Source organism: Panthera pardus, unplaced genomic scaffold, assembly GCF_024362965.1.
Source record: "Panthera pardus isolate Hobbes unplaced genomic scaffold, ASM2436296v1 HiC_scaffold_268, whole genome shotgun sequence".
Lineage (NCBI taxonomy): Eukaryota > Metazoa > Chordata > Mammalia > Carnivora > Felidae > Panthera > Panthera pardus.
Window position 1 is genome coordinate 64,259 of NW_026526841.1, and position 16,747 is coordinate 81,005.

The 16,747-nt window shown below is 34.5% G+C and overlaps 1 protein-coding gene and 1 non-coding gene across 2 annotated transcripts in view; both read right to left on the reverse strand.

Moving 5' to 3' along the window:
* Positions 1-16,747, reverse strand: part of LOC109261558 (uncharacterized) — a gene marked incomplete at its 3' end in the record, with an annotated part of 123,365 nt that overhangs the window by 64,219 nt on the left and 42,399 nt on the right. Inside the window, exons 18-36 of the mRNA XM_053891233.1 lie at positions 16,330-16,434; positions 15,581-15,634; positions 14,718-14,822; positions 14,065-14,118; positions 13,298-13,402; positions 12,688-12,741; positions 12,234-12,338; positions 10,747-10,800; positions 10,063-10,167; positions 9,183-9,236; positions 7,798-7,902; positions 7,072-7,125; positions 6,063-6,167; positions 2,892-2,945; positions 2,165-2,269; positions 1,935-1,988; positions 1,564-1,665; positions 999-1,052; positions 206-310 (exon numbers count right to left, since the gene is read on the reverse strand). Of these exons, the coding sequence (XP_053747208.1) occupies positions 206-310; positions 999-1,052; positions 1,564-1,665; positions 1,935-1,988; positions 2,165-2,269; positions 2,892-2,945; positions 6,063-6,167; positions 7,072-7,125; positions 7,798-7,902; positions 9,183-9,236; positions 10,063-10,167; positions 10,747-10,800; positions 12,234-12,338; positions 12,688-12,741; positions 13,298-13,402; positions 14,065-14,118; positions 14,718-14,822; positions 15,581-15,634; positions 16,330-16,434 (1,533 nt within the window). The remainder of the gene's footprint in view (positions 1-205; positions 311-998; positions 1,053-1,563; positions 1,666-1,934; positions 1,989-2,164; positions 2,270-2,891; positions 2,946-6,062; positions 6,168-7,071; positions 7,126-7,797; positions 7,903-9,182; positions 9,237-10,062; positions 10,168-10,746; positions 10,801-12,233; positions 12,339-12,687; positions 12,742-13,297; positions 13,403-14,064; positions 14,119-14,717; positions 14,823-15,580; positions 15,635-16,329; positions 16,435-16,747) is intronic.
* LOC128773748 (small nucleolar RNA SNORA64/SNORA10 family) lies at positions 8,612-8,742 on the reverse strand. Its single transcript, XR_008418170.1, has one exon. It is a non-coding gene; the product is annotated as a small nucleolar RNA SNORA64/SNORA10 family (small nucleolar RNA).

Below are 16,747 nucleotides of genomic sequence, written 5' to 3' on the forward strand. Positions count from 1 at the left end.
CTATATGGCAATGTAGCAATGAATCTCAGATTGTGTTCCAAGAGGTACTGAAAGAATTTCTTTTCAAGTCAGAAGTGCCTTTCTCTATTAATTTATGGCATTTTAAGACAAAACTGTACTACTCAAAGATTGAGAATGGCTCGCACTGACCCATAAAGTCAGGTTCCCTGGAAGGCATGGTGGCATTTATGTGGCATTTATTTACCATCAAGGGGCAGTGTTTTCCTCAGTTGCTTGGCCTCCTCGTCTGTAAGCTCAATCCCCATGTCTTTTAGAGTATTTTGTAGGTCCCTGGAATCAACCTTTTCTCCTTTGAAAAGACAGAATAGTTACAGGTTAAACTATTAACGGACAATCTTATTATTTAACATGGTCTAAACATTTACTTTTGCTGCTCTAGTCCTTTCTCTGATACCAGAATGAAAAGGAAAGATGGAGTGAAAGATTTGCTACTAAAAAGAGTCAAATGCTAAATAAAAAATAGACCTTGTCCCTCAATATTAGCAAATGGGATGTATCCCTAACACTGGGAATGATATCACATAGTACAGAAGCAAATCTGGTCATATGATTATCCAGAAATAAGGTCAAGAGACGGTTAGTATGATACAAGACACAATTAACAAAGTATGACATATTTTACTTTACTTTGTTAAAACTATGTAATTAGCTGTTGGTAATGGACTTTTATTTCTAAAGCTCCACCCTGCTTTTGCTGTGATCATCTGGGTTTGGGTCTATAAATAAGAGCCAGGCACTTTTACTGAAAAAAAGCATCAAAGAATATATGACTTACAATGAAGAAATAGTCCTTTTGCTTTACTTATAAACCCAGATAATGTTAGATTAAGATGTTGATCAGTAGATGCACATATTTATCAAAATGAATACTGAAAGTATGTGAATCTGTAAAGCAGTAGTAGAATTTTGAGAAAATGCTATTAAAATTTTTAGTGTAAATCACAATTTGTTGCAAATCATTTATAACAAATTCTTGCCTGTAAAAGCTTTCACTTCATCCTTCAAAGTTTTCAGAGCAACTGTATTATCAACTGTAACCAAAAAAAACATAACTTGAAGCTCATAAAATGATATAAAATAGCGTAAGAACGCTCTCCTCCCCTTCAGATTATAACGGCCTTTTGTTACTGGGCATTTTGTTATGCACTTTAAATAGCCATTCAACAAACATTTACTCAGAATATGCTTCAGTATAGAACAGAAGAAAAGATTTAAAATATTAAAAATATACTTATTTAAAAAATGTAAATTTGACTTTCTATTTCATAAAATATCAACTCTTGAATTTGATAACAAAAAGATGAGATTCAAAAGCGGCCATTTTGTAAAGGCAAACTTTGTTGTCCTCAGAACTTCGCAGACTCTTCTAGTGGCCACGCCACCTGTGTCCAAATACTACATTCTCAACTTCTTTGTCAGTGTTTTTGTCCCATCTACAATCTGGACCTCTTCTGCGTAGAAAGTTCCCTCGTTCCATTCCTTTCATTTCTAACGGTACATAACACCGAAAGCTCAAAATCCAATGGTATCTCATGTGCTCACCACTGACTGGCAGGTTTTCTTTCAGATCTTCAAGTTCCTCGTCTGTGAGCTTGATTCCCATGTCACCTAGAACGGTTTCCAGGTTTTTGATGTCAACTTTCCCTTAATCAGAAAGAGAAAGGCTCGTGAGGGAAATTTAGTGACTCTAAAAAAGTTATTTTTAGATTATTTTTTTAAGAGAGTAAGGGTCTTCCTACCAAGACTTGAAGCTAAAATTTTATTACCAAAACACGAATACCACAAAGCCCAACTCTGGACAAATATTTATAATAAGGAGCACAGTAACAGAATCAACATGGCATTTAAGGTTAATGGTAAAATATAGTTAGTGTTCTAATGGGAATTTAGGTTTATAGTGACTTTGTGCTCACCTGTAATAGCTTTCATTCCTTCCATCACGTCATGCAGATCAACATTCCCGTTTGCTACAGAAGTCCAAAAGAGACATGTAATCAATGACATGAGCTCAGAAAAAGATACACTTTGTTTATAGAGTATAATAAAGTCCAGCTAAATTTGTCTCACAACATAATTTTAATTGATACTCCTTTAAATCGAAGATCAAGATAAATAGATCCTGAATGCTATCTTTGGTACTCACCATCAACTTGTAGGTCTCCTGACAATCCAGCAAGTTCCTCGTCTGTGAGCCCCATTCCCATATTTCCCAAACTAGTATGGAGGTAATTCTTTTTAATCTTCACATCTTAGGAAAGAGACAGTAAAGCGACATTTGAAAAAAAAAGTTGTATAATAGTAAAATGTAAAAATGTTTTTTAGGAAAACTATTATTAACTTTAATGAACACATATTATTAAAACAAAAGAAACAAAAGATAAAATATATTTCATGCCTCTGTTATTATTACACTTTGACAAGGCTGAAATCCCAAATAGACTTTTCCACTTAAAGACTCAAATAGAAAGTCAATGGAGTCAGAACTGTATTTCCTTTAGTCTATTCTTGTGGACAAGCCTACAAAGTAAAACAAGGTTAAGGTGCTGGAACAAACAGAACTGCAGACCACTAACTGAATTACTCTGCATAAAAAGTAGGGTTATGTTTTGACTTATTAGTTATTATTGTAGCTGACCATTGCTTTTCAATAACAACCAGGGTTTTTTGTTTGTTTTTGCCAGGGTTGGTTTTTCTTCTTGAGAAAAAGTTGAAAAAAATCTAAGAAGACAGTGGACTTCCTGCCAAGAGAAAGTGTATATTAACAGCAGGTAAGATGTAGTTATGCTGGAAGAATTAGGGCCAAGACTCATGCTTGGATGGTGTATCTGGAGACCTAGATAACATGCCTTATAATTTTGTTTCTTACTTACTTTTGAGAGACTTCATAGCCTTCAGTAGTCTATTACGATATAACTTTCCATTGGCTGTAAGAAAAGTCATAATTCATGTAATGGTAGAATGAATACGAGTTTCACAAAAATAGCATGAACTGAATAATTTCAGAAGCAGAAAATGCAGTCTTGTATCAACATACAAAAATCAACTGTATTGCTATAGAGTTGCAACAAGCAAATGAAAAGCAAACTTAAGAAAGCAATTTCATTTACAAGAGCATGAAAAGCATAAAATGCCTAAGAATAATTTTAACAAAAGAAGTACAAAACTTATACTCTGGAGACTATAAACCATTATAGAAAGAAAGTAAGTAAGACCTAAATAAATGAAAAGACATCCTATGTTTATGGATTGGAAGACTTAATACTGTGAGTGTGACAATATTCCCTAAACTGATCCATGGAGTCAATACATTCTTATAAAAAATTCCAGCTGGTTTGTTTGCAGAAACTGATGAGCTGGTCCTAATATTCATATGGTAAAGCTCAGGCTCCAAAAAGCAAAAATAATCTTAAAAAGGAAAAAGAAGTAGGGGACTCACACTTTTCAGTTTAAACTACAAAGTGACAGTAATCAAGACAGTGAGGTACTGGCATAAAACTAGATATATAGATTAATGGAATAGAATTTACAATCCAGAAATAAACCTTCCAATGTTTGGTCAGCTGATTTTTGACAAAGGTACTTGCACATTCAATGAAGAAAGAACAGTGTTTTTAATAAATGGTGCTGGGACAACTGGACAGTCACATGCAAAGAGAATATTCTTTTGGATCCCTATCTCACATTTTATACAAAAAGTAACTCAAAATGGATCAAAGACCTAATTATAAGTGTTAAAACTATAAAAATGTTGAAAGAAAACATAACTGTAAATTTTCTTAACCTTAGATTAGACATTTTTTTAATATGTGACACCCACACACAAGCAACAAAAGAAAAAGTTATACCCTGGACATCATCAAAGTTAAAAATCTTTTGTGCATCAAGGAACACTGTCAAGAAAGTAAAAAGATAATTCACAGGACAGGAGAAAACTTTTGCAATCATGTATCTGATAAGGAACTTATATCTAGAAAATATAAGGGACTTGTATCTAGAATGTATAAAGAACTTCTACGATTCAATAATAAGAAGATAACCAAATTTAAAAATGGATGAGGGTTATGAGTGGATTTTTCTCCAAAGGAGGTATACGTTTAGCCAATATTCACATGAAAAGATGCTTAACATCATTAGCAATCAGGGTAATGCAAGTCGAAACCAGATAAGATACCACCTCATACCCACTAAGATATTATCAAAGGACAGAAGTAACAAGTGTTGACCAGGATGTGGAGGAACTGGAACTCTGATGCACCGCTGGTGGAAATGGAAAGTAATGCAGCCTCTTTGGAAAACAGCCTGCATTTCCTCAAAAGGTGAAACACAGAATTACCATATGACCCAACAATTTCTCTCTTAGGTATATACCCAAGACAAATGAAAATATATACCCATGTAAAAACTTGTACATGAACGTTCATAGGAGAATTATTCATAATAGCCTAAAATGTGGAAACAATCCAAATGCGTATCAACCGATGAATGGATAAATAAAATGTGTTATATCCATAGAATAGCCTATTTTTCAGCAGTGAAAAGAAACAAAGTACAGTTGACTTTAGAAAAACAGAGGTTTGAACTGTGCAGGTCCATTTATACGTGGGTTTTTTTTTATAGTATAGCACTGTAAATGTATTTCCTCTTCCTTAGGATTTTCTTAAATTATTTTTTTAGTGTTGATTTAGTTTTGAGAGAGAGCTGTCAGCACAGATCCTGATGCAGGGCTCGAACCCACAAACCATGAGATCATGACCTGAGCTCAAGTCAGACGCTTAACTGACTGAGCCACCCAGGTGCCCCACCTTATGATTTTCTTATTAGCATTTTATTTTCTCTGGCTTACCTATTGTAAGAATAGGGTATATAATACATATAACAACAAAATGTATGTTAATTGACTTTATGTTATCAGTTAGGCTTCTGGTCATCAGTAAGCAATTAGTAGTTAAGTTTTTGGAGAGTCAAAAGTTATACACAGATTTTTGACTGCACAGGGAGTCAGCGCTCTTTACCCCTGTGTTGTTCAAGCATCAACTGTATTAATACATAACAGGACAGAGATAAACCCGGAAAACATTATGTTAAGTGAAACTAGTCACTACGGACCACATATTATATGATTCTATTTATGTGGAATATCCAGAATAGGGAAACTGATGGAGACAGAAAATAGATTAGTGGTTGCCCAGGGCTGAGGGAGATGGAGAAATTGGGAGGTGACTGTTAATAGGTATGGAATATCTTTCTGGGATAATAAAAATGTTCTAAAATTGATTGTTGTGATGAATGTGGTGAATACATCAGAATTCACTTAATTGTATGCTATATTGGGTTACTTGTACAATATGTGGATGATAACTCAGTAGTACCATTATAAATATTTCACTTATGGGGTGCCTGGATGACTCAGGTGGCTAAGCGTCTGACTTCGGCTCAGGTCGTGATCTCGCAGTTTGTGAGTTTGAGCCTCGCGTCAGGCTCTGTGCTGACAACTCAGAGTCTGGAGCCTGCTTCGGATTCTGTGTCTCCCTCTCTCTCTCTGTCCCTCCCCTGCTCGTGCTCTATCACTCTGTGTCTCTCAAAAATAAATAAACATTAAAAATTTTTTAAAAAATGTTTCACCTAAAATTTTCATCTTTATATAACAGTGAAATTAAGGAAGGGAAGGCTTTTTCAATATGATAAGCTGGTCCCCTTGAGTGGGCCTACTGTACTGTACAAATATCTCTTTCCTTTCTTTTTAATTCTGACTTTTATTTTTAATTTCTTCCATTGCCCGCTTATCCCTCTCTTTTTCCTTCTTATGGTATAAGCCCTGAAGGGTGACAGTAGACATTTGTTGGCTCTGATGGCAACTTACATCTGAGGAGTTGCTTGGCTTCTAAAATAAACTCTAAACGACACTTACTGTTTTAAGATGTAGCTTACATTTTAGTTTTTTAAAAATGTTCCATCATGTTTGAGAAGAAGTGAAAATTTTCATGCAGATCTGTAAAAATCTAATTTCCCTGGAAGCTCCCACAGACACTTGTATGACTCACCATCAATTGGCAGTATTTTCAGCAGCTTCTCTAGTTCCTTATCTGTGAGCTCAATTCCGAGATTTCCCAGAACATTTTTTAGCTCACTAGATTCAATCTTCTCACCTTTGAAAATAAGAAATTTGGTATACATCTTCATTTCAGATAGCAGTAATCATTTCTTTTTTTTTAAAGTTTTTAAATGTCTTATCACTTATTTTTGAGAGAGAGAGCGAGTGGGCAAGGGGCAGAGAGAGAGGGAGACACAGAATCTGAAGCAGGCTCCAGGCCCTGAGCTGTCAGCACAGAGCCTGATGCGGGGCTTGAACTCACAAGCTGCGAGATCATGACCTGAGCTGAAGTCGGACGATTAACCGACTGAGCCACCCAGGCGCCTCCAGATAATAGTAATTATTTCTAATGAAAAAAGTTATTTTAGGATAATTAATACCATCTCCTTGTTTTCAGACTGAAAACTACAGTAATAAAAACAAACAAACATTTTCAACTACAGAATCAATGTAGATGATAGGTCAAATTTATTTTCTTAATGTGAACAAGAGAGTCTTCTAAAATCAGGACAGACTACTTTCAGATTGAAATTTGATCTATTAATTAAAAAAATAGATGCTTATATGAATTTTTCTTTGAAAAAGTATTTTAATTTAAAAAATAAGAATTATATGATAAACACAATAAATTCATTACTTCCATCAATTTTAGGCTTCACTCTCTAATTTTCTGTGCCATTCTATACTGTGGTTATTAAACACTGGCAAAGTGAATTACATTATTGGCATAAACAACAGAGATTGTAGAATTTGAAAGCAAGAAATAGTATGGTAATTTCATTGCAAAATCAGATAATTTTATATCAATACATGTAACACTAGAAGCAAATATTTCATTAATAAATATAGAGAAATGCCAGAATTTACAAGTCAGTGATGAAGTACCAGGAAATATTAGCAAAAACCAAAATTTAATGTAGATAATTGGAATCCTAATTTTATAGTAACTTTTCAGTCACCTGTAAAATCTGTGATGTTTTCCATCAGTGTTTCTAGAGGAATTTTCTCATCAACTATAAGAGAAGATAAAATCGCAGTATATTATAGATCCCATATATTATGGATCTCATATATTATACAGACTTCAAATATTACATTCTAGATATAATACAAAAGTTTGTGGGAAAACATGGGAAGAACTATAACAGTTGCACTTAACTATGTGTCAGGCCCCATCATAATTGCTAATATTTATTTAAACAAATATTTTTGAACACACTTTTTAGATTATTATTCTACTCAACTTTTATTCTAAGACAAGCATGAATAACAAGAAAATTCTAAACATGAAAACCACGCTATCGCAATGGTGCAGTTTGGCCTATAATATCTCAAATTTATTTGTGTTAGTAAGGGGAAGTTACTTAGAAGTGAATGTGTCTAAAGAATCTGCATTCTTGTATTCAAAACTGGAAAGACTCAACTACTAAACATGATACTTACAGAGAACATAAAAGTCACACATATCACACATATAAAAAACTGGTTTAATTTTGACTTTGCTAACTGGATACTCATAAACTCAAATGACATTCTCTGTGTTTTAGTCATTGATATGGTGTCTCACACTGCTCTTGGGCCTTCCCTTTTCCCTATGAAAAAGGGCATTTCCCCCCCCCCCCCCCCAAGTTTCTTGTAACTAACCTCTCTCCAGGGTTAACTAGTATATATGATAATATGCTTACCATCAACATGCATGTTTTCAGCCAGATCTTTAAGTTCCGTATCTGCAAGCTTTATCCCCAGGTTGTTCAGAACAGTGCCCAGGTTGTTCATATTGACCTTCCCACCTAAGAAAAGTGACAGTCCATAAAGAATATTAAATGACTTCAAAAGAGAAGTTCTTACACTTTTTTGATACACATATCACATTGTGAATTTCTTAAGCAGTAGATCATTATTCACAAAATTTGCTTCAGACCAAACAGAAAATGTTTGCTCTAAAGTGAAAAAAATAAATTAATGTTCAACAATTTTAGCACAGAGACAAAATATTTTAAGCAGTCAATTACAAATTTAGAACTATGGCTACTTCCCTTGAGACTTGTCTTGGGGACCAGCCTACAGAAACACAAGGTTTTAAATGGCATTTAATACTGAAATTAGTTTGAGAATTAGGTACAGAAATATGGGCTCAGAGTACAGAAAAGTCTCTCAAGAAATGGATGAAAAAGGGAAGAAAGAGATTGAGTTGTGGCCAAAAAGGGGTGTGGAGAGTTCTAGTTTGCTTATTTTATAGGATGGTGTACGTTGAACATGTAAATGGGCTGAAGAGGTTGAAAATGGCCAGTGGGGCAAGGTCTTAAAAGATATGGGAGACAGTGGAGTCAAGGGCATCCTGGTAAGCTTTGAGGAGGAAGAGGGACTTCTCACTCATCCTTTATACTAACATGGGTGTGCTTAAAGATACCTGAATAGGGAGGGATTGAAGATGTAAAGCTGAGGGCTATCACTCTTGCCAGCCTCAATTTTCTTTGTTTTTTTTTTTTTTTTTTTTTACACTGTTGCACTCCTAGGAACAGAGAGGCCACTTGGGGCCGGTCTGCCGTGCATTAGGAGAGCCTTCCTCTCTCTCTCTCTGAAAACACGCCAACCACACACCGAGTATGATTAAGCGGAGCTGAGAGAATCAATTTTCTTAATGAATTAAAAAAAAATCTGGTTGAAAAAAATGATGTTCGATGAATGCTTAGGGAATTCTGGTACTGGAGGCAAACATTATGTAGTTCTAAACAATAGTAGGTTGACTTTTGATGAATGAACTTCCAATTTAGTTTTTTCTATTTATTAAGTTCTCTGAATCACTGCTAATCATTTATATTTTTTCCCATGTAAACATGAAATTTGATATTTCTCTTCCTGAAAATTTCGAAAATGACAAGAAAGTGTGGTGCTTTACTTCCAAGATAGAACATCAGATTCAACTGCTAAAATAAAGATTGAGGTCCAAAAAAGCATACATTTGCAATCAGTACATATGACAGATGGCAGCATTCAAATTCACATCTTGGAAACAGTATAAAATGAAGATCTCATATTCATTTGTATTCTTATTATGTTTCTCACTCACCTTTAAGGGACTTCACACCATCTAGCAACCTGTTCTTAAAGACCTTGTTATCATCTATAAAAAAAAAAAAAAAGAACACAATTAAGGTCATAGAGAAATGATGTGGCTATTCACTAAAACTCTAGTAAAACTGAGATTTTCATGATTTGCCCTAGAAACTTCCCTCATTAAAATAAAGTTTGAGAGAAAATTAGGGAAAGTTTATAATATGGTAAGTCTATCTAAAATTTAGCATACAAGGCACTCTATAACATGCACAGCTTTTTTGGAAAATATCACCTCTGACCTTTTATCCCCTTCCAGTCTAACACCACTTCTCTCCCTTGGTTGCTTCCCACAATTGCCTATAGGTATCTAAAAAGGTAAGGGTAGCCTCAGAAATGTAGTCCCCTTGATGGCATGAGTCAGCATCATGGGGATGATTATTCCAAAACAGAGAGTTAAACTGCATAGATGGAAATTTCCCTCTAGAATAAGTGAACATTTAAATTATTTTGTTTGGCATTTGCTTGTTTATTTACTGTTGCATATTAGCAAATGGGGATAGTTTGAGTTTCTAAAAAAAAAAAAAAAAGCTTAAGAGGAGACAAAACAAACACGGGGTAAAAAAGAAAGGCAAACCAAGAAACAGACTCCTAACTATAGGGAACAAACTGATGGTCACCAGAGGGGAAGATGGTGAGGGAAGGGTGACACGGGTGATGGGGATGAAGGAGGGCACTTGTGATGAGCACAGGGTGATGTGTGGATGTGTTGAATCACCAAGTTGTACACCTGAAACTAGTATTACACTGTATGTTAACTAACTGGAATTTAAATTAAAAAATCTTTAAAAGCTTCAAAGAACACTTTAAGGTCACATCAGTATATAAATGCCTACCATTGAAAGGCAGATTTTTCAGCAGCTTCAAACATTCCTTATCTGTGAACTCTATTCCCATGTTTTTCAGAATAGCTTTCACATCTTTGACATCAACCTCCCCTCCTTAAAAAAATAGACATCATTACATATACGAATTTAAAGGGTCATCTAATGACTCCAAACAGGGAAAATTAATCTATGGCTATGTAGATTGAATCGGTACAGAATAAAGAGCATAGGCCAATGAGACCTCTCCAAATATACTGACGATGACTTTCACAGAAAAAGAATTTGATCTCTAAGTGCTAATAAAAGAAGTCACAGTCACAATGACAATGGCAAGGCAACTCTGAACCCTGTGAGATTTCCATTATGTATCTGCTATTCAATTGGAATATTATAAATTACTTATTAAAATAAATGTATAAAATAAGGTAAGATCTGTTAGTCTCATTTTTTGTCAGTTATCTGTAGTCTTTACCAAAATTTTACTTCATATATTATTTCACTAGTACAGAGTTTGGCCATTCTAAAAAAGAGAAGAGCAAAATATACAAATAAAAAATATACCAGAAAACAAATGAGTTGCTAGTAATTTAATGAACAAAGAAATAAATGCCATAACTAATATGGCAATTGAAGAATAATGATGAAATATAATTATAAATACTAAATGTTTTAGATTCATAATTTCTCTCTTACCTGTAGTAGCTTTTACTCCATCCATCACCTCTTTCAGACCAACCATTCCATTAGCTACAAGAAAAGGCACAATGAAAATAATGTCAGAAGCCCAGAAGACAAATTTAAGACATATATTTTAAGGAAACAATTCCATTAAAAATTCCTTACATCTTCATTTTACCTGAGATCATTTAGAAAATGCCTGGATCTCAGGGAGTTAAGATGATCTCCATTAATACAAAGGTCTCTTGTATACTAGAAACTGGGTCAGGAAAAGTGTGCTCTTCCTAGTATTTTGGATGCCATTATAAGCCATAGCTGAAGATACTATTGGAGTTGGCCAGGTATTCTGGTAACTTTACTTCATGTACCAACAAACAGCTGAGGAAGGGACCACTAATCCAGCTTGGTATGTTCTAAGATTGCTTCCTGCAAGAGATGTGTGTGAACTACATTAATGTATCAGAGCAGTTGATATGAAATATGGAAGGATGGAAGAGCCTTCACATGGAGGAGAAGTTGAGAAAAATGTCCAGGGACATCATGCTATGTGTGTGAAACTACAAGCAGCTCAACATGGCTGGAACAGTAGAAAAATGAGAGAAGATATGTCCACACAGGCAGATGGAGCTTGAAGGTCTCATGCACTATGATAAAAATCTTTGAACACGTTTTCGAATGAAGATTTCATTAGATAGGAGGATAGATAGAAGAATGGCTTGTTGACTTCTCTATAAATAGATTTTCAGGTCCCTATTATTTTGCTTTCTTATTGTTTAGACTATTAGAGTCCTGACAGCACCCTCTGCAGTTTTTGGTATATTTACGGAAAGGTGATGCTGTTTTAGGTTAATTGTAATGAAGATCCAAGATTTATTCTGACTTTAAAATTGGGCTCTCCTCCAAGTGTCCATCAATAGATGAATGGATAAAGATGTAGAACATATGTGTGTGTGTGTGTGTGTGTGTGTGTGTGTGTGTGTGTGTGTGTGTGTATGATGGAGTATTATTCAGCCTTAAAAAAGAATGGAATCTTGCCATTTGCAACAACATGGATGGAGCTAAAGAGTATAATGCTAAGAGAAATGTTAAAGACAAATACTATATGATTTCACTCATATGTGAAATTTAAGAAACAAAATGAGTAAACAAAGAAAAAAAAAAAAGAAGAGAGAGACAAACCAAGAAGTAGACTCTTAACTATAGAGAACAAACTGGTAGTTACCAGAGGGGAGGTGGGTGGGGGAATGGGTGAAACAGGTGATGGGGACTAAAGAGTATACTTATCACATATATAGAGAATTGTTGATATATTATATACCTGAAATAATATAATTTTCTATGTTAACTATATTGGAATTAAAATTAAAGACTTAAGTAAAAAAAATAAAATTGGGCTCTCCTCCAAGCTTTCTAACATGTATCTGTCAATTAAATCTATTTTCAAACATATCAGACATAAAGGAAAAATTAAAAAACGGCCTGAGGACATCTGTAGTGTTCACCATCAACTTGTAGATTTTTTGACAGCTTTGCAAGTTCCTCTTCCGTGAGCTCAAGTCCCAATTTTTTAAGGGTGTTGTCCAGGTTATTTATATGAACCTTTCCCCCTTAGGAAAGACAGAAGGTAGGAACATGAAAAAAAAGTGTATTATGCCAAAATTCTGCATGCATATCAACTTTCTACTTATTTATTTATTATGTTTGTTTGTTTAAGGTGAAGTGATTTTTTCATGCATAGAGAAAAATAGGGTGTACAGAGTTGAAAAAAAAATGCAAGTTCCATATGGAACTTCCTACAAGATAAAATATACACTGTTATCAGTTAAAATGTGGGTAGACCGCAAGAATCATAAATAAGGAATGATACCAAAGTGAGGAGCCAGGATTCATAATTGGAATAAAAGTGTCAAGTTGGGGAATGTCAGACAGTATGACTTTTAACTGGGTCTTACTCACCATTGAGAGATTTCACACCCTTTAGCAACCTGTTGTGATATACCTTTCCAGCAGCTGTAAGAAAAGCCATAATTCATGCAATGGGGAAATTAACATGAAATCACAAAATGGTATGAATTAAATAATTTCAAAAATAACATTTTAAGAAGAGTTGTCTCTAATTTTTAGTTTATTTCATCTAACATAATGAAGTTTGGAAACAGAAACCTCTCTCCTTGTGACAAACCTTTTTATTCCAGTACCTGAGGAAGTCTCCTTGCTCAAACATGAGTATAGCTTCCCTTTGCTTTTAAATTTCTGCTTCCCATCTTTATTTTTTTGTCATGGATCTCAAATCTTTATCTTTTTTTTCTCTTCTCATGATATGAACAAATTAGTAGCTTGATAGGTAACAATATGTTTAGCTGTTAATGTCAACTCTTATCTAAAGGGTTATTTAACTTCCAATATAAATTCTAAGCGACAGTGACAGGTTGCTATATACTTAGAACTCAATTTAATATTTTTTCTTCTATACTTTTGGAGAAAAATAAATAGAAACAAAGTTGAAAATATTTACACAGACCTAAAGACCAACAAAAGACCTCCATGACACCTCTATCAATCTCACCATCAATTGGCAGTGTTTTCAGTAGCTTCTCTTTTTCCTGATCTGTGAGCTCAATCCCCAGGCTTCCCAGGAAAATTTTCAGGTCATTAGAATCAACCTTCTCATCTTTTAAGAGAGGGAACAATAGACATATAAGCTTTCTGAACTCTGGTATTATATCAAGTTGTAAAATATGTTCTATGAAGTTTAATGATATCCTAATTTCAAGATGAGGTGTTAGGCGAAGATATTCTCAATTGCAGAACCCTTGAGCATATCTTATGGTAATAAAGCATATCTTTATAAGCGTATCTTATGGTATCTTATGGTAATAAATTACCACATTTATTATAAATTAAAGACCATTTTTCCTAAAGCTGGAAAAAAACAACTTTCAGAATAAAATCTGATGAGTGAATTAAGATAATGCAGATTCTTATATAAATTATTCTTCAAAAACATTTGCTTTGGTAAGAATTATTGATGATATCAGGAATACATTATCTTGATCATTTCTAAGCTTCACCATGCCATTTTCTATACATTTCTAGATTCTTTTCATTTAAACATTTGTGACCCGAAGCATATTACTTGCACAAGTAACAGAAAACTTAGGATTTAAAATCGACATATAGTCTTGTATCCTAGTGTGGAAACTTTCCTAATGTCAATCCATGATTCATATATTTAAAAATAAAACATCAGAATTTATAAGATACCAGAAATACCACTGAAAAAAACTATTATAAAGGACTGAAACCCTAGATTTACATCAACTTCTCATTTACCTGTAAAAGTTTGCAGTTCCTTCATCGGTGTTTTAGGAGAAGTCCTCCTATCAACTGTAGAAGAAAATTAAAGTCATAATGAGATATAAAAGACTCATGAAATATCGTGAAAGACAATGTGGGAGTAAATATAATAAATCCTAACTTACTATGTGCCAGGCATTATCTTAAGTACTTTATATATTCTTACTTAAGAACTATTTACTGAAGAATATCTTTCTAGGCTATTAATTTATTCAGTTTTCATTGTCTTCATTAATACTAGAAAGAAAAGCCTAAACATAACAACATGCCATTTCAAAAATATTAATTTTACTTATAGTTCTATACTATTTCAAAGCTATATGCATTAGTAATGGGAAGAAATTCAGAAGTACCGCCATCTAAGTGGCCTGCATTTTTCTTTTTAAAATGTGGAAGACTGTCTTCTAGTGACCATAATATGGGTAAAGAACATAAAAGACATTCATACAAAGGGCAATGTTTTCACAGTGACTTGGTAGCTGGCTGCTTATATGCTGTTTACATGCTTTGCCCATATTTATAGCTTCTTACTATCAGTGTAGATTACCATTCCTAAGGGCCCTTTCCCCTCAACCTTTATTGTCCAAGCTCTCCCAAAATGGAACTATGGTATCTGGAAACTTGCTCACCATCACCAGGGAGATTTTGAGTCAGAGCCTCAAGTTCCTTATCTGAGAGCTTGATTCCCATATTATCCAGTATTGCGTTCAAGTCGTTGACATTGACTTTCCCATCTAAGGAAAGAGAGTCCATGAAGAAAATTATGTAACTTCAAAAAAGAGGTTCATAAACCTTTTAGAGACACATGCCCTGTTGTGAATTTCATGAGCTATATGCTAGTGTTCACAAAGATTACATATCATTTCAGGGGGGGTCATATATTCTCTAAAGCCTATTCACAGACCCCCCTTAGTAGTAAGGTTAATAATCCTTGTTCTAAAATATGGGAAAAAAAAACCACAGCAATTTTAGAACAAGAGACTAAGGACCTTATTATGCCTATAGAGAAAGTCAACTATGACATTAGAACGAAGGTCACTTCTCGTGAGATTTGTCTTGGGGATCAGACTACAAAATACAAAGTTTTAAATATCATTGAATAAATGCTAAGTGAATTCTAGTTCTGGAGGCAAACATTTTTTACTTCTAAACAATAGGTTTTGATGACTGAATTCCCAGTTTAGTATTTATCTGCAGCTGATTAAATTCCCTGAATCAGTACTAATTCTTGTCTGTCACATTTTGCTATGCAAACTTGAAATCTGGTATTTTCTCTCTTGAAAAGTTTGGAAGAATCTTGAGAAAGTAGAAGGCTTTCTTCCTAGATATAAAGTAAAAGATCAGCAGCTACCATAAAGCTTGATCTTCAGTGGGAGCATAAATTTGCAATCAGTATATATGATCAGTATAGCAGCAACCACTAATACCTTGGAAACAGTATAAAAGCAAGGATCCCATATTGGTCTACACTCTCATTATGCTGCTCACGTACCTTTTAGAGACATCACAACTTCTAGCAACCTGTTTTGAAAGATCTTGTCATCATCTGTAAGAAAAGGCAGAATTTAAGTCACAGAGAAATGTGGAAAATCACAGAGAAATTAGGAAAAATGACTTTTCGAGAGTTTTCTCTTATTTTAATAAAATTTGAGAGAAAATTGGGTGAAATTTAGCACATCATGCACACCTCTGTTCTTCTTCCCAATCCTGCCTTTATTCACTTCCAATTATTAATCCTTTCTTCTTTCACAAATCCCAGTTTAACCTTTGTTTTTTCCTTTTTTGTTTTTCCCTACTGATAAAAAGACCCATCATGATGGAAATGCTGCTTCCTAATCTAAAAGTAAAACCACTTAGGGATTCATTTCAGGTATAAGTGGACTTTCTAAAAAAACATTTTTTTTTTGAAATGGATTTTCTATATCCTAGAACTTAGGAAATGGAGATAATTTTAGAGCTTCTCGCAGACGCAGAAATCTAAAACTTCTTTTTGGGGACAGCTGGGTGGCGCAGTTAATTAAGCATCCAACTCTTGGTTTTGGCTCAGGTCATATCTCACGGGTTGTGAGATCAAGCTCCGAGTCCAGCTCCGTGCTGACAGTGCGGAGCCTGCTTGGGATTCTCTCGCTCTCCCTCTCTCTCTGCTCCTCCCCAACTCACACATGCTCTCACCCTCTCAATATGAATAAATAAACTTAAAAAAACCCACTCTTTGAATACATCAATATTTAAAATGCTTACCCTTAAAAGGAAGAGTTTTCACCAGCTCCAAGCATTCTTTACCTTTGAGCTCGATCCCCATGTTTCCCAGAACAGCTTTAACGCTACTGACATCAACATTTTCTCCTTAACAAAAAGATCAAAACAATGACATACATGGAATTTAAGTACAATCAAATTATTGCAAATAATTAAACTAAATTATGATGCTAAAACAATAGGATTATGAGCTGGGGAAAGTAATGATCACTGAGCTCTGCCCAAATACATGGAGATAATGTCATTTATGGAAACATAATTGCCTTTTTTAAAATAAGTTTATTTATTTTTGAGACAGAGAGAGACAGAGCATAAGTGGGGGAGGGGCAGAGAGAGAGGGAGACACAGAATCAGAAGCAGGCTCCAGGCTCTGAGCCATCAGCCCAGAGCCCGACGCAGG